The sequence below is a fragment of the Penicillium canariense genome (assembly GCF_028826845.1).
Source record: "Penicillium canariense strain IBT 26290 chromosome Unknown utg000006l_segment0_segment0, whole genome shotgun sequence".
Taxonomy (NCBI): Eukaryota; Fungi; Ascomycota; class Eurotiomycetes; order Eurotiales; family Aspergillaceae; genus Penicillium; species Penicillium canariense.
The window spans coordinates 878,161-903,616 of NW_026622733.1; the positions used below are offsets into that span (position 1 = coordinate 878,161).

General features: G+C 46.8%; 5 protein-coding genes across 5 annotated transcripts; 2 read left to right on the top strand and 3 right to left on the bottom strand.

The window, feature by feature from the left end:
• Positions 1–3,599: 3,599 nt before the first annotated feature.
• Positions 3,600–5,945, bottom strand: N7482_008315 (uncharacterized protein; the record flags this gene model as incomplete). The annotated part of the gene is made up of 3 exons (XM_056690439.1): positions 3,600–5,527; positions 5,593–5,699; positions 5,776–5,945. The coding sequence occupies 3 exons, from the start codon at positions 5,943–5,945 to the stop codon at positions 3,600–3,602; spliced, it is 2,205 nt and encodes a 734-aa protein (XP_056540204.1).
• Positions 5,946–7,436: 1,491 nt separating this feature from the next.
• Positions 7,437–8,571, bottom strand: N7482_008316 (isopenicillin N synthase family dioxygenase; the record flags this gene model as incomplete). Its single annotated transcript, XM_056690440.1, has 3 exons — positions 7,437–8,099; positions 8,165–8,335; positions 8,401–8,571. 3 exons carry the CDS (start codon positions 8,569–8,571, stop codon positions 7,437–7,439), a joined length of 1,005 nt encoding a protein of 334 aa, XP_056540205.1.
• A 2,602-nt stretch (positions 8,572–11,173) lies between these two features.
• Positions 11,174–13,015, top strand: N7482_008317 (MFS transporter; the record flags this gene model as incomplete). The annotated part of the gene is made up of 5 exons (XM_056690441.1): positions 11,174–11,492; positions 11,560–11,909; positions 11,976–12,053; positions 12,121–12,472; positions 12,522–13,015. Coding segments are annotated over 5 exons (1,593 nt in total), but the record flags the coding sequence as incomplete, so codon positions are not given.
• N7482_008318 (uncharacterized protein) lies at positions 12,957–14,709 on the bottom strand (the record flags this gene model as incomplete). Its single annotated transcript, XM_056690442.1, has 3 exons — positions 12,957–12,994; positions 13,174–14,084; positions 14,153–14,709. 3 exons carry the CDS (start codon positions 14,707–14,709, stop codon positions 12,957–12,959), a joined length of 1,506 nt encoding a protein of 501 aa, XP_056540207.1.
• Positions 14,710–15,950: 1,241 nt separating this feature from the next.
• N7482_008319 (uncharacterized protein) lies at positions 15,951–24,763 on the top strand (the record flags this gene model as incomplete). The annotated part of the gene is made up of 2 exons (XM_056690443.1): positions 15,951–19,062; positions 19,122–24,763. 2 exons carry the CDS (start codon positions 15,951–15,953, stop codon positions 24,761–24,763), a joined length of 8,754 nt encoding a protein of 2,917 aa, XP_056540208.1.
• Positions 24,764–25,456: the final 693 nt, after the last annotated feature.

The window sequence follows — 25,456 nt, forward strand, 5'->3', positions numbered from 1 at the left end:
TCACTACTCGGAATAGCCAGGCTAGTGGCCACCAGCAGCAGGGATACAACACTCCGCAGCAGCTGCATGATTTCTGAAGTTGGGGTAAACCAAAACCTCGTGCGAGAGAAACAACTGGAAGTAGTCACTGTCGGAGAATTCGCTTGCCTCTTCCCCACAGAGCGCCTCTCCGAGTTTATGTATTAATCATGCAACGCTACATAGAGACTCGGACTACAACACGGCCGAAATTGCCCAGCAATTGCGCCATTCTTGCTGGACCCAAGCAGACAACACAGAAAACGGGATTCCAAGACCCGAAGGTCCCTGCACGCTGCGGGTGAGCAATTAGACCGGCATCTTGGACAAGCACTGCCCAGACCTCACAAGGCATAGCTCCCCTATGAGCCAGTCATCCCCCGCACGGAAAATGCATGAGAGATTCCGATCTTGGAAAACCAATGCTGTTGGTGCCGATTCGTGGACCGATGCGAGGATGCACTGCTGGTTACTGTGAGTAGGGCCCTAAGGGTTATACTTACCGAGTCCTACTACGAATCCTAAGAGTATTTCTTAATCGTACCGTTGCTATAAAAAGCCTTACTACGGGTTAGATCCTATTAAGTCTCTTATAGGATATACTAGAGTACGTACCGAGTAAGTTAGTTACTAAGTATTACTACTAGGTAAGCTCCCCTACTTATAGGTTAGATTATCTTAAAGTAAACCGTAAAGTATAAAGTTCTAAAGGTAGTAACTAAGTAATAATATATAATTAATCGCGAAGAACTAAATATATAATACTAAATAAGTATCTTTATATATCTAGGTAGTCCTTTATAATAGTATAGATAGTAGATAGTATAGTAGTAGATAGGTCTTAGTACGATCTACCTATATACCGATCTATCCTTCTACTACTAGAGATTATATACTGTTTTACTAGTGCCTTGTACTTAGGGTATAATCTAGGTATAGGTAAAATAATAGCTATTTCCTATATTAGGCCTTCTTAAGGTATACCTAAGTATATCGAGACGTATATAATAACGCTAATCCTTAGCGTTCGTAGAATGATTGGGTCACGGTTGCTCCTTAAATAGCTGCGGCCCCTACGCCTTCTTGAGGTCTGTAACAATTAGTAATAATAAAAAGGAGGATTAAGAGCCTAGTATAGAGGATATATAATAGATCGAGAGCTATAATAATAATTTAGATAATAGGAAGACTAATAATCGAAGTAAGTAACTATAGCGTAAATAATTAAAGAAATAATTATCCGAATCTTTCAATAAGGATAATAATAACCTTCTAGAAATACTAATAGATAGGGGTATATAGAGACAGTCGGGGCGAATTCGGAAGTAACCTAGGTTACCTAATAGATTTTAGATTAATTTAAGATAGTCGATATTATATAGAAATAATAGAATTATATTTACTAAATTAAAATCTTTAAAAATAATAATTATACTATAATTACTTAAAAAATACGTAGGAAACTATATAAATAATATACACTTAAAAAGGTTACGAGGCTAGGTATATTTAGCCTATTTAATATCTACTAGATATCCTTAAATATCTAGAGGATATTAGGTAGTATACTATATCTATAAAATTAAGGATTGCGGATATTAGGTAATATACTATATCCGTAATTTACAGAGAGGATAGATATCCATGGATATTAAGGATATTGCCGCAGTCTAGTCCTCGGTAATATAGCTATAGCGCTAGATATCTAGCACTTTCGCTATATAGGCCTTATCGTATAGGTTTAACTAGTCCGTTAGCTATTTATATATTAATACCGATATCTTACTAAATAGAGTAGTAGATTAATATCTCTATATATTTCTAAGGTTTTACTTCTATATAGCCCCCTTTAGCTTAAATTCCTATACTAATCTAACTAGCTTCTCTCTTATAGTCTTTTTATCAGCTAGGATATTATACTTTTCGGGGTAGGTTATTATAAGGATATAGGCGTTAATATCGGCGAGACTCTTATAAATAATATAGCAAAACGCTCTCTCCTCTTTAAATAGTCTAATAATATAGGTATATTTAGTATATTTAGCTTCGGTAAGTATCATCGGGTTAGTTATATCGGCGTTAACTTCGCTCGGCCTAAGGAAGGTATCCCTTAGTTTATTAGGTAGCTTTCTAATATCATCGTCTAGAACGTTAGGGTCGAGATATCCCTATATCTTAGGGCTATCGCTACCGATTTAATATAACTAATCTATACTCTCTATTAGGCCTCTGACCGGAGCCGTTAATCCTAGGGGATTATATTTAACGCTTAAGTTATCTCGAAAGACGTTATCTTTATATATAAATCAGGCTGATTTATAGGGTCTTCGAGCGGGACCTATAGTCTTTTAGTATTAGTTAAACTACCGCTAGGTAGCTATATAGGCCTAATTTAGGAAGCTTACGTGGATAGAAAGATCTAGGCGAATTGATACGTATCTTTCTTAATAATATCAACAGGCTATCGGGCTTATAACTATTATAGCAAGCTAATACTACATAGCCTAGTATGCGAGGATAATGAATAAGATCAAGCGGAACTAATTTGTATAAATAGAATTGATTAAATCAACAGAAAAACAGGGTCAAAAGCGCTGCTAAAATAGCCCCTAAGACACACCGCTATCCGCTCTGTCTCTGTTACTCAGCCGTCACAAAGCTCTCTTTGCTGCTCTGTAGACTAATTACATAAGAAAAGCTAAACGAATATAGGCCCATCAGCAACCAATCAGTTGCTAGTGGTAAGTTATCCCTTCATGTGCTGACACATATAATTAGTCTATGGGACAGCAAAGAGAGCCTTGTAACGGCTGAGTAACGGAGACAGCGAATAGCGGTGTGCCTCAGGGGCTATTTTAGCAGCGCTTTTGGCCCTGTTTCTCTGTTGATTCAATCAATTCTATTCATACAAATTGGTTCCGCTTGATCTCATTCGTTATCCTCGCATACTAGGCTATACAGTATCAGTTTGCTGTAACAATAACTTTGTAGTGCAGTATGTGAATCCCTATCTCTTCCCGGGGGGCTTCAAGCTGGTCAACATTTGTTTCTTATTCCGGTTGGGTGGTCAAGACGACCAACGAAGCAAGTGCCTAGGATGCCATCCGTTCAATGAAGTCACAAATTTCACTCATCTGAGCGAGTATATCCTGTTCTGATGAACCCAAACCTTGTATCCACTTATGTTGAAGTTGCGGAACGCCTAGTAGAGCTCCGCCGGGCCCGTCGCTCCTCAGTAAGGGAAATAATTGCTTTTATGTTGTGTTCTTGAAGGAGCCCTGGATGGAACAACCTTTGAATATCTCTAAGGATGAGACCAGTAACAATCTGCGTCATCCCGGGGTTAGCCGCTATTTCCTACTACCGGTCCTATTCTATCCGAGTATCGCATTCGACTACAGTTTGAGCCCTGATGGTATTCCAAGCATGCTAGCCACGTCCAGATCAGCAGCAGTTGATAGGTTCTTTTAGCTACTGTAGGCTCAGATAAGGCACCAACTCGATCTATACAACATGTGTGCAGAATTGAAATGCATAAAGCTACGTGTTGTATTGATCGCCCTAACAGTCTAATGTTGGAACTAGTGAATACCATTCCCAGCTAACCCATTCCTGGCAGCCTTGGGTCCATGAATACCACCCGCCACACTCAATCCACCAGTGACTTCCATAAACCGAAACACTTCATCATACAATGACCCATCCCGAACAGCCGCGTAAATGATTGATACCCAAGAGCCAATGGTTCTCTTTGGACGGCCATCGATCATATTTCCTTGCTTGTCTCCTGCCACGGGGTGCTCCACGAGGCCCCGGTGCAGGGGCACGCCCAGCTTCTCGCGAACAAAAAGGTAGATCGCCTTCGTACCTTGACCAAGATACTCCGGTGTTGTTTGATTTTGGAAAAATTCATCGCGGTGGCGCAGATATGACTCGAGAATGAGAGTCTCGAAGGACTTTGCCAAGCTCGTCACTGTCTCGACAGAAAGAACAATAGGGATCTGCTGGGCGTTGGAAAAGACAGCAACGACCAGCGACTGTGCGGCCTTTTGGGATCTTTCGGCAGCATCATATAATGCAGCATCATACCAAGAAGCCTCAAATTTTTTCCAGAAGGTGGTGAAGAACCTTTCCTTTCTATCAAGGTCATGGGCATCAGGGAAGAGGCCTCCCACAAGCTGACGGGCTGGCTCCTCCAGACCTGCAATGAAAGTGCGGTGGAGTGTACGAAGATCCACACCCTGACACCCTGCGTAGAGTGCATTGGCAACAATCAAGGAAAGACACTCCACTGCAGCCATTGTCTGGCGCGCAGAAAGGAGACCGAGGGAGTTGATGGCTTGATTGTGCATCTCGGCCGATTGCACGTGGTTACTGACTGGATTGGCCAGGAATCCCAATTCAGATGTATAAGCAGCGGTGTCAATGTCAAGTCCCTTCAAGCAAAATGAGCAACTAGGATCATCGGCAGCCAAATTTGGCGGGAGACCATTGCTCAAGTCGTGATTGATCACCTCGCTGACCTGGCTGAATAGCATCTTGCCAATTGACTGCAAAGCCAATCGAACCTTCTCTGTGGCCGATGTTACTGCTGCAGCCTGGAAATTGGCCCCGCAATGAATGTCATTATCCTCACTGTTGACCACCGGGTTGTCAGAGGTAGAGTTGAGCTCTGTTACAAGCTGCTTCTCGGCACTGAGGAGGTCCTCTATCTGTGGCGAGAGCCATTGCGGGGAACTGCGTAGTGCATACCGCTCCTGGGCCAATCCTTCAGAGAAGCGGTCTTTGGTCCGCTCCAGCCCATATGAAAGTCGTGAGCCCTTTAGGAAAGTTCGAATGTTCTGAGCAGCCTCGATTTGACCTTGATGCGGGCGTACTGCAGCAATGAACGGATGGGCCCATTCGTTGTTGGCATAGAGAGCCTCGGACAAAAGGGCAGTCAGCAACTGCGACACGAGGGCAAGCTGGTTGGCTTCATAAAGACCCAGGCTAGCCACGGCAGTGGCAGCAGCAGTTCCGTTGATCATTGACAAGCCCTCCTTTGGTCCTAAGACAATGGGCTCAATGGAAAATTCGTTGAGGGCTTGCTGCGCTGACATGATGCGAGGGACTCCCTTGAGTCCTCCAACACGAACAAAAACATCTGGGCTTCCCTGAATAGTTCCAGTAAGGTATGACAGAGGCATCAAATCCCCAGACGCGGAGACGGAGCCTCGCAGGGGCACAATGGGCACAATGTCGTTGTCTAACAGCTTGATCATCGAGTGAACAATGTTGGGAGTCATAGCTGAGTGACCGCGAATATTTGCGTTGCATCGAATAGCTGTCATAGCTCTTGTCCACGCACTTGGCATACTGTGCGATTCGAGATATTCATGGCGACTCGGAGAGTCGGTTTTGTCTTCCTGGGTCAGCACAGCGGTTTGGGTGAGCTGCATCAACGCTCGCTGCAATCCGTATAAGTCTGGGGTGCGGGTGTCGGCGCTGCCGCCAAAACCGGTGTTGACCCCTGATTTTATACTCGTTAGGGAAATTGATTCTTCCAGCAGGGCTAAGGATGATCTGGTCACCTACCATAGAGGTAGTATCCCTTCGAGAGATAGGCTTGTAAGGTCTCAACACTCGCTTCAACTCGCCGGATGACGCTGGGGTCCTCAGAGAGGGCTAATCGTACACCGTTCCTGAAAACAGCGAAATAACCAGTCAGCCTTAAACTTGCTGTAAAGAGAAGATATTGTGAGAATTGGAAGCCTCAACCTTGCAATAGCAACCACAGCTGCCAAATCCAATGTTTGGCCGTCTATGTGGATAATGCCGGTTTTGATATGAGTGCTGAACTTGCGCCATGATTGCACAGCTTGGCTTGCGTGTGGGGTGGGCCACTGATGGTGGATGTCATATTTTCGCTCAGGAAAAGTGCTCCCCATGATGGTCGTGAATGAAGGATAAAGAAGATTTGGAGATAGAAAGAGTGATTTTTCAATGCGAGTTGAGGCCTACTTCAAACAGGCTGCGAACCTCGTGGTCTTTATAGACGAGCTGATTTAGAGGCATGATACTACAATGCACTATCACCATCTGCTATGCTTGTCTCATCTCCACCAGACGCAATAAGTCATCTGACTTGCAGTCCCCTCATTTCAGAGATAAGGGTGATTCTTTCCACTCACCGTCTTTTTGTAGACTTTGGACCACTCACAAGGCAAATGGCTCCACAGCACTAGTGAGGGAGGAATATACAACTCGCGATATTGCCTCAATGTCATAGTATGGCCAGCAAACTTAAACGTGTATCTGCAGCCATGTGAACTAAAGATAAGACAGCGATTAAAAGTCTAAATTATCCGTAATACTGAACAGTAATCTGGTAATAAAATTTTTTCCTTTCAGCTATCACCGATACGCCAAAGTGTGTCTCAAAGTATGATGACCTTTAGATTCTAAGCCAGTCCTTCTCCCACGTGGCGTCTACGCACTGATTCATGTTTGCAGGTTTCTCAATGGGTGGCAGAGGAATCTATTCATTTTGCTCCTTAAAAACAATGTCACGTTAGATCTACATATCAAGTATAAAGTGCAGTGCCTTGTTTGAGCATGGCTTAGGTGTCATTAATGGAAGAGGGGTATAAATGCTTCACGCCATAATATCAATGCAAATACTCTATAAGGATGGAAAAAAAGAAGATATCTATGTGATATGTGAATTATGAACCGATATTAGATTCCCACTGCGTCCAATGACATAGAGAGGGTAAACAGTAGGCTTTTCTGTATGGGACTTTTTAAGGATTAAAGCCCTTGTAACCTTGCTGTATAAGACCGATCCTTAGTTTAGCGCTAAAGAGGTACGGAAAGTTTATAATAAAGTTACGGTAGGTACTTAATTGAATTAATTCTTATCTATAGAGAACCTATACACACTTCTACATATCTAGAATTATAGTAGGAAAAAGAGCGAAAAGTCTATTATAACGAGTTAGCTCTCTTAGGAAAGTAACTACGAGCTCCGTACGGGAAATCCTTCAGGATTCGAAGTCTCTATATTAGATATAATATAATCGTTAGAAAACTGCCTCTTACGATAACCTATTACGCGAATATTGCTCGCTTATTATTACCGATTAAGTATATATTGCTAATTGAGGAACCTTAAGCATTGGCCTAGGAGACGTATATAGCAATATATATAGAAAGATTAGCATTCTGTAAGCATAGTAGAAGCAGACTAGGGGGAGCAAGTGTTATACTCTTCTATTTAACCGAACAGAGGCCTATTTACAAGACAGAAGGGAGATTCAAATAGTCCATAGCAATTTTATAGCCTACGAATGCACAACATTCAGTTCTATTTAGAGTATATCAAAGGTAATCAAATTCTCTTGCAACTCTTTACTCGTCTGATCCTCTAGTGAAGGTTCCTAATACAGAATCTCTGTCATCTCTTGCTGGTACTGGAGTGCGGTGATATTTGGGTACATCGGGGGCCTCTCCTCCGTCACGAACTGATCGATTGGTCCAACTGAGACCTCTCGGTGCGCTTTCAAGAAAAACACGGACGAATAACGTGCGGGGATGTAGCCTTCTTTAGCGGTACGCAGCTCAGGTGGAACATTCACCTGGTGAAGGCCGGCCTTGACAACACCATTAGTCCAGCGTTGGAAAGTTTGACTCGTGTTGACAATCAGCTCGTTCTCATCAGATGAAATAATAGGCACAAACGTAAATGGTTTGTTTCTATCTTCAAATTCGAGACCACCGAGACTGTCTTGGAAAAGAAGTGTAATGATTCCAAAGTCGGTGTGCGGCCAGGCCCGTTTGATTGTTCCGGTTTGAAGTCTCTCAACAGATACAGGAGGATAGTGAAGCATTCGAAGCTCCGATGCTGAGGGTATACATCGCTCCACAAGCGAGTTTCTGGGCATCCCGAATCCGACCTCGCATGCCCTCATGATATGACGAGAAACCTCCTGTGCGATGTCGAAGTACTGTTCGATAAATGCCTTAAAGCCCGGAAGATCTCCTTCGCTGGGAAATTTGTTAGGAAACTCGCTATCCCCGCGAGGGCCACAATCAAAATGCTCCTAGACACGAATTAGCTTCCTGTTGTTTGCATTTTAGATGTGACCGTCAATAGATACAAGCCTACCTTCTCATCAAGCAATTCGCCTTTTCCCTTGGGTGAGTTCTCTGCATTCTCCTTGTGTAATTTCGACGTAGTTTCTGTACCTTTCCGGCACCACCCTCGTTGCAAATTTGAGCCTGGATGATGCACGATCTTCATTTTCACCTCATCCGGCAGCTGGAAAAATGCCCGGTCCTAGCCAAGCATGAGCTATCAGATTGTTTCCCTGAACAGTTGATATCAACGCATGGAATAAATACCCAGTGCCAGATCTGTTTCACAAAGTCTCGAGATATCCCGTGGTTTTTCAAACGAACAAATCCATGATTCACAAAAGATTCAACTAGCTGCTTTGCGGCTTGTTCCCGTTGATCTTCGTTTCCATGCAAGAAAAGGCCAAAGTCAACAAGAGGTAGTTGAGTCACTGTCATTTTGATGTTGCTGTCTGAACAAGAGATAATCAAAGTCGAGGCTTGGAGATATCAAATGTGTTGCGAAATACACAAGACCATGTGATAGCCCATGTCAATCCTTCTTTGGATAAGATTTATATCGGGCTCCTTTTTCCTCCATCTCGGAAGTAACTATAAGAAAATGACGCATGAATTTAGTTCAGTTCGCTTCAATGTTAGCGGGCCCGCTTTCAAAATTCGTTTTTATTTTATGTTATCATGCTCGTGGAGGAAGGAATGACAAGAGTAGTTAATCCTCGAGTTCCCGACGTAGCAACGGGGCGTAATTAGCGTTCCTCTTACCATCCAGTGCCATGTCGATCCCTGAGAGATACGACTGAGTATCGTAATTGTGATTCACTAATTGAAATGCCCATCTATAGAAACAGATTGAGAAGAAGGATCTGTTTCTTTAGCCCGTTCGCTGCCCCCTTTTGCGCTTTTTCATCACGAATTGCTACATACAGTAAGCCCCATGCGCTAAGCCAAGCTACTACAGAGTTCGTCTGACGTGAGACTTTAGTAGTGTGGATACAAGAAAGCGAACTGAATCCTTGCAAGTGACAATTCCAGTTCTGATCAAACTGAAGTCTATCTTCCTACTGTCCTGACGTATGTAACAAACAAACCGAGACATCTAGCGGTGAGCGCCTGATTTCCCGCTCGAAAAATGTGACATCTGCCGCTGGGGCAATAAAACCACAAAGTTCTAAGCAAGTTTGGAACTTGTTCAATCAAATAGTGATTCAGGGTGGATATTTTGCGTCGAATTGGGCTTGACAAATTTCGAGAATGATACAGTGGTGTAACATAAGTATTTAACCTCGAGTACCTCAAGATCCACTTTTGCCTGACCGCCTCCTTTACCGCCTACTTTGTTAGTATGCCAAACCAGGACACTTCAACTTAGGAAGGCCTAAAAATTGAGAATTTTAATTATCTATGAGAGACTATATCCTCTAGGGTGGCATACTAGCTATTAAATTGGATTGGATTTTGGAGGTTTCTGTCGGGCAGTATCAAAATAGTGGGTCTTAGGCCAAAGTACTCGAGGTCAAATACTTATATTACACCACTGTATATATTTAATACTACGCTTGCAGAATGCTAATCTTTCTATATATATTACTATATACATCTTCTAGGCTAATACTCAAGGTTCCTCGATTAGTAATATATACTTAATCAGTAATAATAAGCAAGTAATATTCGCGTAATAGGTTATCGTAAGAGGTAGTTTTCTAACGATTATATTATATCTAATATAGAGACTTCGAATCCTGAAGGAATTCCTATACGGAGCTCGGAGTTATTTCCTAAGGGGGCTAACTCGTTATAGCAGACTTTTCGCTCTCTTCCTTCCATAATTCTAGGTATATAGAAGTGTAAATAGGTTCTCTGCAGATGAGGATTAATTTAATTAAATACCTACTATAACTTTATTATAAACTTTCCGTACCTCTTTAGCGCTAAACTAAGGATAGGTCTTATGTAGCAAGGTTGCAAGGGCTTTAATCCTTAAAAAGTCCTATGTAGAAAAGCCTACTATTTACCCTCTCTATGTTATTAGACGCAGTGGGAATCTACTACCATAATGCGGAGGCTATGCCAGAGAAGAGTATGAAATACTATAACATAATAGCTGATGTATATTTAACTCTCTTACCTATGTATAATTTAGTCTCTTGGCCAATGATGGTGGTTTTGGTCCATTTCGGCGCTCCACTTATAGAAGTACAGTGCTACGAACAACACCGAAGAGGAATGCGAATGGCCCTGAGGACTTGTATATTGTCGGACAGAATATAGGGTAAAATACCGCTAGACCAGAAATGCACTATAGGCAGCATCCTTAGTCTAGACGGTCATTTCTTGTTCTGACATATATCTGGCTTGTCACGTGTGATATCTCGTCTTGGCACAGTGAAATTAGCTGCAAGATGTTAGGGGCAATCAAGCGCTATCTCCGACCATATTCTAATCAAGTTGTTCTGATGCAGTTCACCCGAATAGGGAACATCGAAGAATCCTGAGATATCCACCTGAACGACTATCACTACCACTTTGCTAATTTCCCCTAATTCGTGCTAAGCGGAGCTGTGGATAGTTATCCACCCACCCTGTGGGTTGGTTGACCCGCCAGGATCTCTTTGAACTGTTTTGAAAATTACTAGCCTTTATTTTCCTATATTCGGTGTTCAATCCGCCCATAATTCAAGAAATCCTCTGGAGTCAAATTTGCATCAAATTGCTCATAGCCGTCTATCATGCAGGACGGTGGGCTATGGTTGCATTCTTTAATTAAAGTTCTAACCAACTTGCCATTCGAGTTGACACCAGTCCGCAGAAAATCACGGTGGGGGACTTTTGGCTTTCGCGATTTGCGTTAGCCAACGGAGGACAAGCCGAGTCCGAGTCACGTGTGTTTGGGTATACCTCACGATCCCCAGGTCAACAACAAAGAAAGATTTCGATTTCAGGGCGTGAGAAACAAAAATCGGAAACGAGGCCAAAAGATAAGCAAAGTCGGCGAGACTGTGCCGAAACATTCACTTCTACACCTACTATCAAGTCTAATAGCAAGCTACCCACCCTCTTCTCCAGTCCCGCTTGGACTGTACAACCTGAGATTCCTCAATTTGACAATCTGAGGGGTTATATGGTCTCCCTTAGAGCAGCTGAGGGTGTTATATCCTCTCAATTACCGCCAACAGCCGATACCACTCCCAGGGAAAATGCTGTTACGACAGATCCAAATGAAATATTCTGGGATGGTGACGACGATCAATCAAATCCTAAGAACTGGAGCGTTGTACGCCGGTGGTCCCATATTGTCATCATATCGCTTCTGACTCTTACCACGTATATGCCCATTTCCATTGTCCCAGCATCTACCCCGGGTTCTATACCAGAGCCTAGACTAATGCTCTTCTATTAGGTCACTCGGCTCATCGATGTTGGCTCCAGCAGTGCCGGAGGTAATGAAGTCTCTTCACTCCGATAATTCAGAACTTGAGTCTTTCGTTGTTTCAATTTATGTCATTGGGTATGCGGTGGCGCCGCTGCTTGTGGCGCCGCTGTCAGAACTTTATGGTCGCGCGATTGTGTACAATGTCTCGAATGTGATCTTCCTCGGAGGGACGATCGGATGTGCTCTTAGCACAAACGTAGGAATGTTCCTCGCGTTTCGTCTACTCTGCGGCTGTGCTGGAGCTTCACCCCTTGCGCTAGGTGGAGGCTCAATTAGCGACATGATGGAGCCTGAACGGATGGGAACTGCCCTGGCGATATGGGGTCTGGGCTCGTTGGCCCCACCGGTATGGCCTTATCCTCGTTTTCATCCTAGGAATATTTAACTCACCGTGACACGAATGCTATGGTAGGTATTCTCTCCTATTGCTGGTGGATATATTAGCCAAGCGGTAGGCTGGAGGTGGATCTTCTGGGTGATTGCTATTCTAGTATGTGCTGGGGTAACATTGCTTCTCCGCGGTGAAAGCCCATGCTGATGATATCACTGTGGCTCAGATGGGCATTCTCACAGTCGCGTCTCCTTTCTTAGTACAGGAAAGCTATGCTCCGGTCCTTTTGGAACGCAAAGCAAAGCGCCTGCGCAAGGAAACAGGCAACCATCGGTTGAAATCACGCATAGGCAGACAACTATCTCAGAAAAGTCTAGTTGTTGACACTCTCATCCGGCCTCCCCGAATTCTTTTCACATCGCCAATTGTGATAATCATTGCAGTGGACACTGCTATAGTTTATGGGTACCAGTATCTAGTCTTCACAACACTTTCATACATCTTCCAAGATCAATATCATCTATCAACGGGTCTATCAGGACTTGTATATTTAGGCAATGGAATTGGGACAGTTCTAGGTATTGCCCTGCCCCAATCCATTAGCAACGAGCTGACTTTTCATGGCAGGAATTTTTATCATCGGCTATGCATCCGACAAAGTCACCGAGCGAAGAAAAGCAAAGGCTTCAAATCCAGAGGAAATTCTCCCGCCGGAGGGCTGGCTCTGGCCCATGCTCCCTTCAAGCTTCCTAATCCCTGCAGGTCTATTCTGGTACGGCTGGTCACTGCAAAGAAACGCATTTCCAATAGTACCTCTAGTGGGATTAGGTGTGTTTGGGTTCGCCATGATGGGCATCTTCCAGCCAGTGCAGATCTACGTGGTGACCGCATTTGAAAAACATGCTGCGTCTGCTATGGCAGCGACTACCGTGCTGCGAAACCTGGTGGGTGCTTTGTTGCCCCTTGGGGGTCAAAGAATATATGATACTCTGGGTATGGGGTGGGGGAACAGTCTACTTGCATTCATTTCTTTGGCACTTGTACCGATTCCATTTTTGATGATCAGATATGGAGAACGTCTGCGAAGACGAGATCCAAATCTGATAATGTTCGTTAAATAGTGCATAGAGACATTGATTCTCATTTAGAGGGGCTTGCAATCGTTTTTCTGCAAGTTTCTCTCCTTAGACTTAGTACTCAGATAGTTTTGACCCATGTTGCCTAATATTGAACCCTTTCCACTATACTCTACGCTTCTCTCCCGGGATACAAATCATACAAGTCACACAACTTGCCATAAAGAACAATGCTGCAGCTACCATATATGGCAAGCCCATGCTGATGCCACCTTGTCGCAGGCCGCTTCCAAATGCTGCAGCTAGAATTGGCCCTGCGACAAGCGAGCCTAAGCTTTGCGCGAAACCGATACCTGTGTTCAACACTCCCACCTGAGATGGAGAAACCAATGCTGTGGCCAGACTCCGCAGCGCCGAGTAGAAGCCCCAGCCAAGTGCAAACAGGCACAGACCAGAAATGAACAACTCCGGAATGGTGGCAAAAGCCATGAGAACCGTACCTGAAGTAAGAATCCATGCACTTCCCTGTACAACACGGAGGTCCTTGAGCACCGGAGACCAGGACATCTGTCTACTCAGCCATGTAGACAGCCGAGGAAGAATAAGCAGTAGAATGACAAGGTTGATAACTCCCTTCAATGTAATGAGGAAGCTGGCGCGTGCGATACTCCATGAAAAGCGCTTCGAGGCGTATGGAATGATCAGCTGAAAGGCCTGCTTGCTGATGCCGGCGAGTAGGAATGCAAATACGATGAAAGCCATGTTCAGATCCCAGCCTTCCATGTGGGTGGTCCGGATGTGTTCCCAGTATCCTGTCACTGTCTGCTTCACTCGCCGATACCCGGACCTGTGGTACTCAGGCTCGTCATCATCGATTTCGGCTTCCACACTATTATGCACAATTACTTCTGAATCAGCTTCTTGCTCCGAGTTTGACTTTGAGTCGTGTCGTGTCTCGGAAACTAAAGCTGCGCCCAATAGCCCCCCTAGCTGGAAGACTATCCCTAGCAATGAAGGAACCCATGGACTCCACGTCATGAGAATGGCACTGATAGGGGTGGCAAGTATTTCTCCTAGAAGTATTACAGCTGCTATTGTGTAGAATATGGATGCCCTGGTGAATTGGATATAATTATTAGCAACCCGCCATACTGAATCGGCAACAATCCGCGCTTTACCTACCGCCGGTCCATTGGAACCACATCCGTAATCATAGCATAGGCCATGGCTGTTGCCGTCTGAGGTCCACCGCCAATGAGCTGAAACACAGGCGTTGCCCATATCATCCTGAGGGGAAGGGCCACATTCCACCAACAGACCAAACGCGTGGTAAACTCTTCTAGTATTAGACCGATCAAGCAGAGCACAAGAATGGGCTTGCGGCCTATTCGATCCGCCGCGAGGCCATATGGTAAGGCAAAGACAATTCCAGGCAACTGGTCAATAGTCTCCTTCCAACCGATCAGAAATGCCAATTCCCCTTGAACTTTGGGAGACTTGCAGTTATCACCGGTCCCAATTCGGCGACATATAAGCGATTCGAAGATCGAAATTTGAGGAGCCAAAGTGAGGGAGCTACCAAAGTCAGCTGCGACAATCGAGATGCACACGAGGATCAGAAGGCGCAGTTGAGCGTGTGACAAAGGCGCAGGAGAGGCGTCCGGGATAGCGTCGTGGCGACGCGAGCCTAAAAGAGGCGTCTCCTGCGTCGGCCGTTCCGAATCTTGCGGTGTCAACATGAACGAGGACGTCGGCGACCAGTTCTTTGATTGATGCAGCTCGTGAGTGTTGCTCGGGACTGTTGCTCGGGACTGTTGCTCGGGACTGTTGCTCGGGACTGTTGCTCGGGACTGTTGCTCGGGACTGTTGCTCGGGACTGTGGCAGGATTCCGATGCCAAAAGGCAATTTCTCAGGGGGAAGGCAACAGCAGAATTGCCCGCCCTGGAGCCTTGGGCTGAGGAGATGTGAAGCGGTGAAGGCTGAGCGGACGGGAGTGGGGCCTCCGGCGATCATCTAATAAAGGGCCCCACCCGTCTCCTAGACATTTAGTGCTTATGCACCATCGCACTAGCTAGTGCCTTACGTTTCATACAGCTAGTTATTTTCAAGTTGCGGTATCATGTAATTTACAAATTCAATCCCTTCGTATAGGGTACTACGGCAAGACCCGAATGATCCCCCTTAATATCACCATGCCGGAGAAAATTTATAAAGATCCGCTTTCTACACCTCTCTACTGGTCGTGGCAGAAGTTCAACTAAATGCCCAAAATGGCTGAACAATTTTGGCAAGATACACTTGCCGGCTTCGAAACCTCTTCATACCCTGTTCTACCTGCACTGGGATATCATCCTTCGATAACTAGCATAATCGAACATGAAATCGTTCGGATTGATTGTGCCACTAGGTACGATGATCCATATACACTGTCCACCAAGTTACAGGCCGCCTGGGCGTTGCTCTTGGCTCAGTATGCCAACACTCAAGATGTGGTATTTGGAACGACTATGAATTATTTGCAAGCAGATCCAACCTTGCAAGACGCCCTCCTACCTTTACGAATACCTATCAATCCGGAATCCGACTTAGCACAGTGGTTGAAGGCAAATCAGTCCCGAGTAGCGGCAATGCAGAAGTTCCAACCCTATATGAGCCTGGATCAAATTCAATCCTGTTGTTCAGAAGCCAGAGAGGCTTGCCATTTTCGGACATCACTTCTATTGAGAGATAAAGAGCCAGAAGTATATCCGGTACGTTCAACTCGCTTGACGATATATATATTCCATCGTGCATGACGACAACGCTGACCACCTCACTGCGGTATGTGATTAGGGGAACCAACTATTCTCGGAAAAGAGGGCTATACCTGCAGACTCCCTAGCTCTGATCATTGAGTGTTTCCCATCGAGTTCTTGTCAGACACTACTTCTACGATTTCACATCGATGAATCAGTCATAGACGCTGCACAGGCTCAACTAATGGGCCTCCAGCTCGCCCATCTGATCCGTCAGCTGTGTGACCCTGCTCTGCACCAATCACGAAGGGTAGTTGGAGATCTTGATCTTCTTTGTGATGAAGACAAGAAGCTTTTATGGAAATGGAATGGCTCTAGACCCAGGAAGACCAATGCTTGCATCACTGATCTCTTCGCCTATCAAGCCAGGAGACGCGGTCCCTATTGCGCTGTGCACGCATGGGACGGAGAGCTGAGTTACGCTCAGCTTGATGAAATGTCAACCCAACTAGCGGCATGGCTCATCCATATTGACGTTGCAGGCCCGCGGCGCATCGTCCCTATTTGTTTTGACAAAACGATGTGGACGACCATCACCCTCTTAGCCGTCGCAAAGGCGGGAGGTGTCTTCATAATGCTGGACCCCCATCAGCCTTTTGGTCGCTTGAAGAGTATCATGCAGCAGATTCAATCAACCACAATTCTTGCGCGGCATGATACGGCCAAGCTGGCTCGGTCCTTGGCTGAAAGTGTCATAGTCGTGGATGAAGACCTTCTACAACATAACAGTGATATCTCGTCCGTTGAGATCCCAGCCTTATGCGGCAAAATTTCTCCCTCCGACCGGCTATACATCGTTTTCACATCTGGTAGCACCGGACTTCCTAAAGGTGTCACCATCTCGCATGCAAATCTCTGTACTGGAGTCGGACACCAGGCAAGGGCGATAGGTTTTGATACTGGAGTTCGCACCTTTGACTCTTCGTCATACAGCTTCGACGCCTATGTCTTTAACACTTTCCATACTCTCCTCACCGGTGGATGTCTGTGTGTCCCATCAGATGACGACCGCATCAACAACTTGCAATCGGCACTGCAATCGATGGAGGTCGAGTTTGTGCAGCTCACCCCTTCTACCTCCCGTCTTCTAGACCCGAGCAAGCTCCCGCGTCTACGCACGCTCCTCCTCACAGGAGAGAAGATTAACCGCAATGTGCTTGAGCCATGGCTAGAGACTGCGGGCCGAGTGCGCGTCATTAACGCCTACGGGCCATCTGAGTGCACAATAATGTGCGCGGCAAACCGCAATATCAACTGTATCGAAGACGCTGAGAGCGTCGGATTCCCACTGGGTGCAAATCTTTGGATTGCTGATGTTCACAACATCCATCGTTTGGCACCAGTGGGTGCAGTAGGCGAGCTGCTTATAGACGGCCCCATTATTGGCCAAGGCTATTTCAGGGATGAGAGCAAAACTCAAGAGTCGCTTGTCGATATACCCGGTGGTTATTTACCAGGTATCGCGTTAGCCCCGGAAGTTCCAATCTTTCGTACGCGGGATCTGGCAAGGTATAATGCAGATGGATCGATCTCATTCATTGCTCGTGCCGACACGCAAATCAAAATCAACGGGCAGCGAGTTGAGATTGGCGAGGTCGAATATCATGTTGGTCAATGCCTCCCAGAAGGTGTCGATGCCATCGTGGATGCCGTGGAGTGGCCATCAGGTCAGAAACAACTGCTCGCGTTCATCTACTTGGGGCAGGACGACGGACTGCAGCTTTTACAGTTGATCGATAAACTGGACGATAAATTATCAGATCGATTGCCTCAATTCATGATCCCATCCGCATATTTCCCACTGCGCACGATCCCAATGACGGCGACTGGCAAGACAGATCGCAAGGCCCTTCGGCGAATGGCACTGGTGGCACCCGATCAGCTTATGAACGTTCACACTCTACCGGAAACTGGTGAAACGTTACCGGCCCAAGATCTAGATCGATCTATGAACCCCGTGGAAATGACATTAAAATGGCTCTGGGAGGAGGTACTGAACCTGAATAAAGATGCGCCCCCCAGTCTCGGTGATAATTTCTTTGCTCGAGGAGGTGACTCGCTAGCAGCGATGAGACTTGTCACTGCCTTGCGCCGAGAAGGATACAGTAATATCAACGTCGCAGACGTTTTTCAACATCCACGTCTTTTTGATATGGCATTAGTGATGGAAAAGGGCCTTGGACAGTCTTTAGCCGTGCAAGATGCGATGCCGACGCCATCAACACCGTTTTCTATGCTACTTGGTGACACTCCCAGCGCGAAGTTGGTCGATTTAGCTTGTGAAAAGGCCTCTAAGATCTGTAAATGCGAGGCGGTCGAGATCGAAGACATTTTCCCGTGCTCCGCTATTCAAGAGGAGATGGTCACATTGGGGTCTCGTAACCCGAAAGACTTCGTCACCCAGGCCGTCTTCCCTTTGCCTCCAGGTGTTGATCTATTTCGATTCCAACGTTCTTGGGAGAAAGTCACACAGTCGGTTCCCATCGTCCGTACTCGTATTGTTGATACGAAAATGGCCATCGGTGATATTGCGGCCGACTATGATCATGCCTTCTCCCAGGTCATCGTCAGTGGCGACGTGCCGTGGACTGAATACTCCGACCTTGACAAGTGCTTGCAAGCCGAGAGAGGAAATGGCATGGGACTGGGGGAGCCTTTGATGCGACTCGGGATTGTCGGAAAAGACAAGTCGAAGGAACAACAGTCCTTACGCCTTCAGGCAGTTCTTACCATGCATCACGCTGTCTATGATGGCTGGTCAATGGATCTCCTAGGCAAAAAGATAGCCCGGGAGTACTATGGTTGTGAAGTGTCGAGAGTATTGGACGACAGTATACTCCCGTATCGAAACTTCATTCAGCATCTGAACTCTTTGGACCATGACGTGGCCTCGCGGTTCTGGACTCGATATCTGAAGGACATTCATTTGCGCCCGTTTCCCATTCTTCCGATACCAAATTACAGGCCAAATGCCACAGCTTTGCATAGCCACGTTATATCTGGAATCGAATGGACCAAGGCTACGGGCATCACCGCGAGCATCATCGTACAAACTGCCTGGGGAATGGTATTGTCTAAGCACTCCTGTGCCAGCGAGGTAGTCTTTGGAGCGACGCTACTTGGCCGCCAAATCCCCTTGGCTGGAATCGAGCGAATCGGAGGGCCGATCATTGCAACAGTCCCCATGCGAGTCGTCGTGGACTGGGATGGACAGAGTGCGCGTGATATCCTGCAGCGCATGCAGGACCAGGCTGCGGAGATGATCCCATTCGTCCATCATGGAATCAAGCGCATTCGTGAGTTGGGTTACGACATGCAGCGAGCCTGTCAATTCCAGACGTTCCTGGTTGTCCAGCCGGTGTCTCAGTCGGAGATTCGATCACCAGAACCCCCCTGTTTGATCTGGGTGATGGTCGAGACGATATCCAAGCCTTCAACACATATGCCATCATGGTTGATTGTGTACTCGCTCGCGATGGTTTACATCTCCGTGCGAGCTTTGACGAGACAGTTCTCGGGAAGAATAAAGTCCAGCAGATGCTACGCGATATGGAGCATGTTGTGAGGTCTCTCATATCCGAGTCTGAGAAGCCCAACAAGCTGCGGGAGATGGGTGTCTTGACAGAGGAGGAACATGCTCAGATTGTCGATTTCAATCAAAAGGGACAGATCTTCCAGATGATTGAGATTGAATCATATATCAAAAAATCCCTTCCTGAACAGGTAGTAGATGCCGCGGTCGATGTTGTCGAGCTTCCAACTCTCTCGAAGCAGCTGATGGCATTTGTCTGCCTCGCACAATGTGATGAAGACAGATCTTCTCAATCCGACACAATCCTCTCTAATCTTATGGAATTACTGGGTGAAAGGTTTCCTTCTCATATGAAACCCTCTTGTTTCCTTCCTCTTTCTAAAATGCCAAGATTGGAATCAGGGGGTGTTGACCGTGAGGAACTGAGACACATCGCACAACGGACACCGACAGACAAACTAGTGAATCGCTCGACTCTGATCTCGCTTGCGGCAAGCAACAATGATCCCCCAAGAACCCAAAATGAGATTCTCCTTCAAGGCCTGTGGGCATCTACATTGGGAGTGGAAAAGTCCTTGATCAAGAGAAACACTTCCTTCCTCGCCCTCGGAGGCGATTCTTTGAAAGCTATGCAACTTGTCGCTGCCACCAGGGAGGCAGGATTTACGCTTTCAGTTGCCAAAGTTTTACGCACCCCTCGCCTGTCAGCTATGGCTGCACAAACCCTGAAAACACCTGCAGGAACACTGTCTTCGCTCACAGATAGCGTCAAACCATTCTCACTGCTTGGACAGAATGTGACCAGAGAATCTCTTGCAATAGCCTGCAATCTTCGGCCAGAAGACATTGAAGATGCTTATCCGTGCTCACCAATCCAGGATATGATGCTGGTGCATACTGCTCGGCGGGCGGGTGAGTTTGTCTCACGGGGCTACATTCATCTTCCAGCCCACGTTGATATTGCGCGACTGAAAGCAGCGTGGTTTGAGGCGATTGCTGCGAACCCAATCCTCCGCACGCGCATCGTGGAGTTTGCAGGTCAAGGGCTATTGCAGATTGTGACAAAGCGTTCTCCTGTGTGGATGGAGTATGATACCATGGAGGAGGTACAGCAACTTCCTGTCGGTCTAGGAGAGCACCTACTCTGGTTCGCACTTGTGAGATCTCAACATGATATTGCGATGGCAGATTGTGATGTCAGCCCCTGTGATGATGCCTCTGCACAAACTGCTGGAAAGGCGTCCAAAAAGAGATCCTCAAACGCCACTCTAGTCATGACTATCCACCATGGTGTCTATGATCGATGGTCTGCTTCACTCATTATGAGGATGGTTGAGTCCATATACCGTGGAGAATCTGTCACACCCAATCTGCTTCCATACAACCACTTCATCCAATACCTTGCAAAGAACGTCCACACGGAAGAGTGTCAACAATTTTGGGAGAATTATTTGGCAGATTGCAACGTACCACAGTTCCCCGTTCTACCAAATCCTCAATACCGGCCAACAACCACAAGCATCCGGAAGCGGAGACTTGATTCCATCGCATGGCCTATGGAATTTACTCCGGCTACGGTATTGAAAGCGAGCTGGGCCATCCTGGTCTCTCAATTCTGCAATTTTGGTGATGTTGTCTTTGGATCCACTGTCATGGGCAGACAAGCACCCCTTGCTGGAGTCGAGCGTATCGCCGGTCCAACTATTGCCACCGTCCCAATTCGGGTGAAGATAGACTGGGGCTCGGCGGGACTGCAAACGCTACTTCAAAATATACAGTCAGACGCGACTGGCATGATTCCATTCGAACAGTATGGTATTGGTCGTATACAACGACTTAATCCAATTGCCCAGCAGGCTTGCCAGTTTCAGTCTTTGCTTGTCATTCAGCCACCAGAAGATGTTGGCGCTGATGAAAACACCATCCTGAGGCTGCAACTCGGGGACGACGATCTGAAAGGAGGGACCTACGCTCTTGTCTTGGAATGTGTCTTGGACGACCCTTCGTCTTCTTCAGCGGGTGGGGTCTCGGTGCATTTGAGCTTTGACGAGCATGTCGTTGACCTCGACCAAGCAGAAAGAATGCTAAATCAGTTCGGACATGTTCTCCAAGATATCTGCAAGCCTAGTGAGGCCATGGATGAAAGATTGCTGTCGCAGCTTGATTTGCTTTCGCACGTTGACAGACTACGGATCTCGTCATGGAATGCCACAGTCCCACCGAATATTAATCGCCGTGTGGATCACTTGATAGCCGAGCGTGTAGAAGCCTATCCAGATGCGCCAGCAATCTGTGCCTGGGACGGCGAGCTGACATACCGTCAATTCTACGAGAAGGCTCGCCTGTTGGCCTACTGGCTCGTCGTTGACCAAGGCATCGGGCCTGAGGTAGCAGTTCCTATTTGTTGTGCGAAGAGCATGTGGACACCTGTGACAATGCTGGCTGTTATAATAGCAGGTGGATGTGTTGCGACCATGGATCCGTCGCAAGCAGTAGACCGTCTACGCTCTATTACTTCGCAGCTCAGCCCACGGCTGGTTCTTTCGTCAGACCCGACGAAGACCATTGCCGAGCAGTTGTCTGAAGCCGTCGTGCATGTCGTGGATGAACGGCTGTTGCATGGCATTATGGGACCTGACCTTGCCAAGGATGACTCCTGGATCCCCATTATTTCACCCGACAATGCAGTCTATGTGACATTCACGTCTGGTAGTACCGGAGCGCCCAAGGGAGCTGTCATCACACACGCCAATGCCTGCAGCGCGATGACCTACGTTGACCCCTTCATTGGATTCGACAAGACAACCCGTGTCCTGGATCTGTCATCATACAGTTTTGATATGATTTGGTATGATTTTCTTCACACGTTCTATGCCGGCGGTTGCCTTTGCGTTCCATCCGATGACCAGCGCCAGAACAATATCATCGGCGCTATCCACGACCTGCGCGTCAACTATCTTGACATGACGCCTTCTTTGGCCCGAACTCTGGATCCAACTTCGCTCCCCATGATCAGAAAGATTACGCTCGGGGGTGAAGCCGTCCAAATGGACGACGTTACCAGATGGGGACCGGAGGTGGAGATCCGCAATTCGTATGGTCCATCCGAGTGCACGGTGTCCAGTACAGTCGCTCGCTATGGAACGGATTTTACGACCAGTGTCAACATTGGCCCTCCACGGGGATTGAATGCTTGGGTCGTCAGCTGCCTTCAACCAGACAAACTGGTTCCTATCGGGGCGGTTGGCGAGCTTGTCCTCGAAGGTCCATTAGTGGGACGAGGATACATCAACAATCCTGATAAAACAGCCGCTGCGTTCATTACCTCCCCCGTATGGCTCCGATGTGGAGGAGAAGCACTTGCCTCACGCTTGGAGGGTCGATTCTACCGGACGGGCGACTTGGTGAGATCCAATAATGAAGGGATATTGACTTATATCGGCCGCATTGATACTCAAGTCAAGCTTCGTGGACAGCGTGTGGAGCTCGAAGAAGTCGAGTACCATGTTCGAAAACTTCTTCCAGATTCTTTATACGCAGTTGCAGCTGAAGTAATCGAGATATCGAGCTTGCAAGACTCGGCTCACAAGTCCCAGCGATTGGTCGTGTTTGTCTCGCCCACTGATTCAAGCGACAGCAACAAGAGCCTTTCTCTAGAAGAACCTATTCCATTATCTCCAGAGATAGTCCATGGCTTGACCAGGAAACTTACACAAATCCTTCCTCTCTACATGATACCAACCGCTTTTATGGTACTGCAGCAACTCCCTTTGTCGTCTGCAGGAAAGCTCAACCGCAAGAAACTGCAAGAAATTGGCGCACGCGCACACTTGGATACTATGCACCAGAGAGGACCAATGGAAGAGCCCAAAACAGACCAAGAGAGGGCCCTGAGGAAGTTGTGGTCAGATGTACTTGATATATCACCGGACTTGATCAGCCGTCAAGATAGCTTCCTTGAACTTGGAGGTGATTCGATCACTGCGATCCGTCTTGTTGGAGCTGCACGAGCTAATGATCTGCCCCTATCGGTCTCTGTCATCTTCCAACATCCGATTCTCGAACGAATGGCAAACAAGATTACCACCACGAACGCTATTTTGAAGACCAATGAACATGTCTCTGCCTCTTGTTCCACAATCAAATTGCTCCCGAACATCGCCGAGATTGCAAAGAAGATAGGATTCACGGATGATTTGATTGCAGATATCCTCCCCGTCACAGAATTTCAGCGCTATGCCGTTCACTGCGCCTTCCAAAAGCCTCGTACAGAGTGGAATTACATGACCATGTCTTTCAAGGATGCATCCGCTGCTCCTAGACTAAGTGCTGTCTGCAAAAAACTTGTCTCGTCACTCGAGATTCTGAGGGTTGTTTTTATGCCTTATTCCTATGAAGGCGAGTTTGTCCAACTCATCTTGAACAACTCGGAACCCAATATTCATATCCATTACACTCGAGACAAGTCTTTGGACCAGGCAGTCGAGGAGGTTTGCGAGAACGACCTCCGGGGGGACATTCAACCCGGCTCGGTCTTCGTGAACTTCTTTATCCTCCAATCAGAGCATAGTGACGAGACTCGACTGCTGATGGGGATCTCTCACGCTCTTTATGATGCAATCAGTCTTCCACGGATAGCAGAGTACATCAGCTCACTATACTATGGTTATCCAGTGCCTCCTGTGTCTGACTTCTCGCTCTTTGTTCGAGTCCCCGTTCCTCCCTCTGCGTTCAATTACTGGCGTACGCTGCTACAGGGTTCCTCGATCCCCGTCTCGGTGGTTGCTGACCAAAGCACAGTGCAGAAACCAGGGAGGCGCAGCGAACTACGCAAGATTGTAGAATTCTCACATTCTTCGAAAGAGCTAACGGTCGCGACAATCTTCACAGCAGCCTGGGGCTTCGCTCTATCTCAGACAACTGGCAAAAATGACATCGTCTTCGGCCGCGCGGTATCGGGACGCGCAAATTCTTCACCCGATATAGATATCGAGAATGTGATTGGCCCCTGTCTGAACCTTGCTCCCGTTAGGGTGATAATCCCTTCGACAGGCCTGGGTGTAGCGCCCACGACAACAGATACAAAAGCTATCATCCATTCCCTTCAGTCTCAGTTCAACGACTCGCTTGATCACGAAACAGTCGGGTTGTCTGAGATTGTAAAGCATTGTACAGACTGGCCTTCTGGGGTGAGATCATTCGGCGCAGTCATCTACTTTCAAAATATAAGGGAGCAGTCACACAACACAAGTCACGACATTCATCTCCAGCCAGTTATGTTAGATCGACCAGATCCCCCAGAGCCGGCGCGGCTCAATGTCTTGCCCCTCGGAGGTGGCCTGTATTCACTGGAACTTTTGGTTCCAGAGGCACAAGCGGCTGAAGCAGAGACCTGGTCTGAGCTACTAGAACGGATGGTGAGATGGCTGAACCATGCTCAGGAATCGTTGAACGAAACAAAGTAGATCACGGCACTACTGGTTGGGAAAGTGAGCGGAGAATGACAAACCACCGATGTGTTTCAATTTTTATTCAGCTCCTTGTAATTTCTATTTAAAGATAATGTAAAGAGATAGTCTACTAGTCAGGGTAGATGCCTGTTAATCAGGTAGGAGAAAGGTACTAAGTCAGATTGCTCCAAGACTGTTTCTTGAGGAGTTCGAAATCTCCTCCTCATGGCTCCATTTATGTATAGTCTCTCCGTCAAAACAGGAAGGAGGGAAAAGCTTAGAGCAAAGAGGGGTAATAGGGAAAATACGAGACTGTGTAATATTAATAGGGTTCCCTGACGCAATGGGCAATTGCTGTATAGACTAGTACGAAGGATGTCCAATGGGATGATGTTGATCAGATTGATTGATGATGATCTGTAAGATCAGGGGGAAAGGCCTGTTGAGAGGCCGACCCCTAACGTAATTCCCGCCCGACCGGAACACCCGCCCGACCGGAACACCCACCCCCATTAGGATATTTTGAATATTAATATCTCTACCAAAACACATGAATTTGACCTTAATCTAGCGGTTTTTACAATAATTGACCTTATGTCCGACCTGCCCGTACCTACTACACTTCGGTGGAGCTTTTCTGATTAGCTGAGCTGGTTAAATAGCCTCATCGCCCTACGGCTGCGCTACTACCGGAGTGTCTTCAATTGG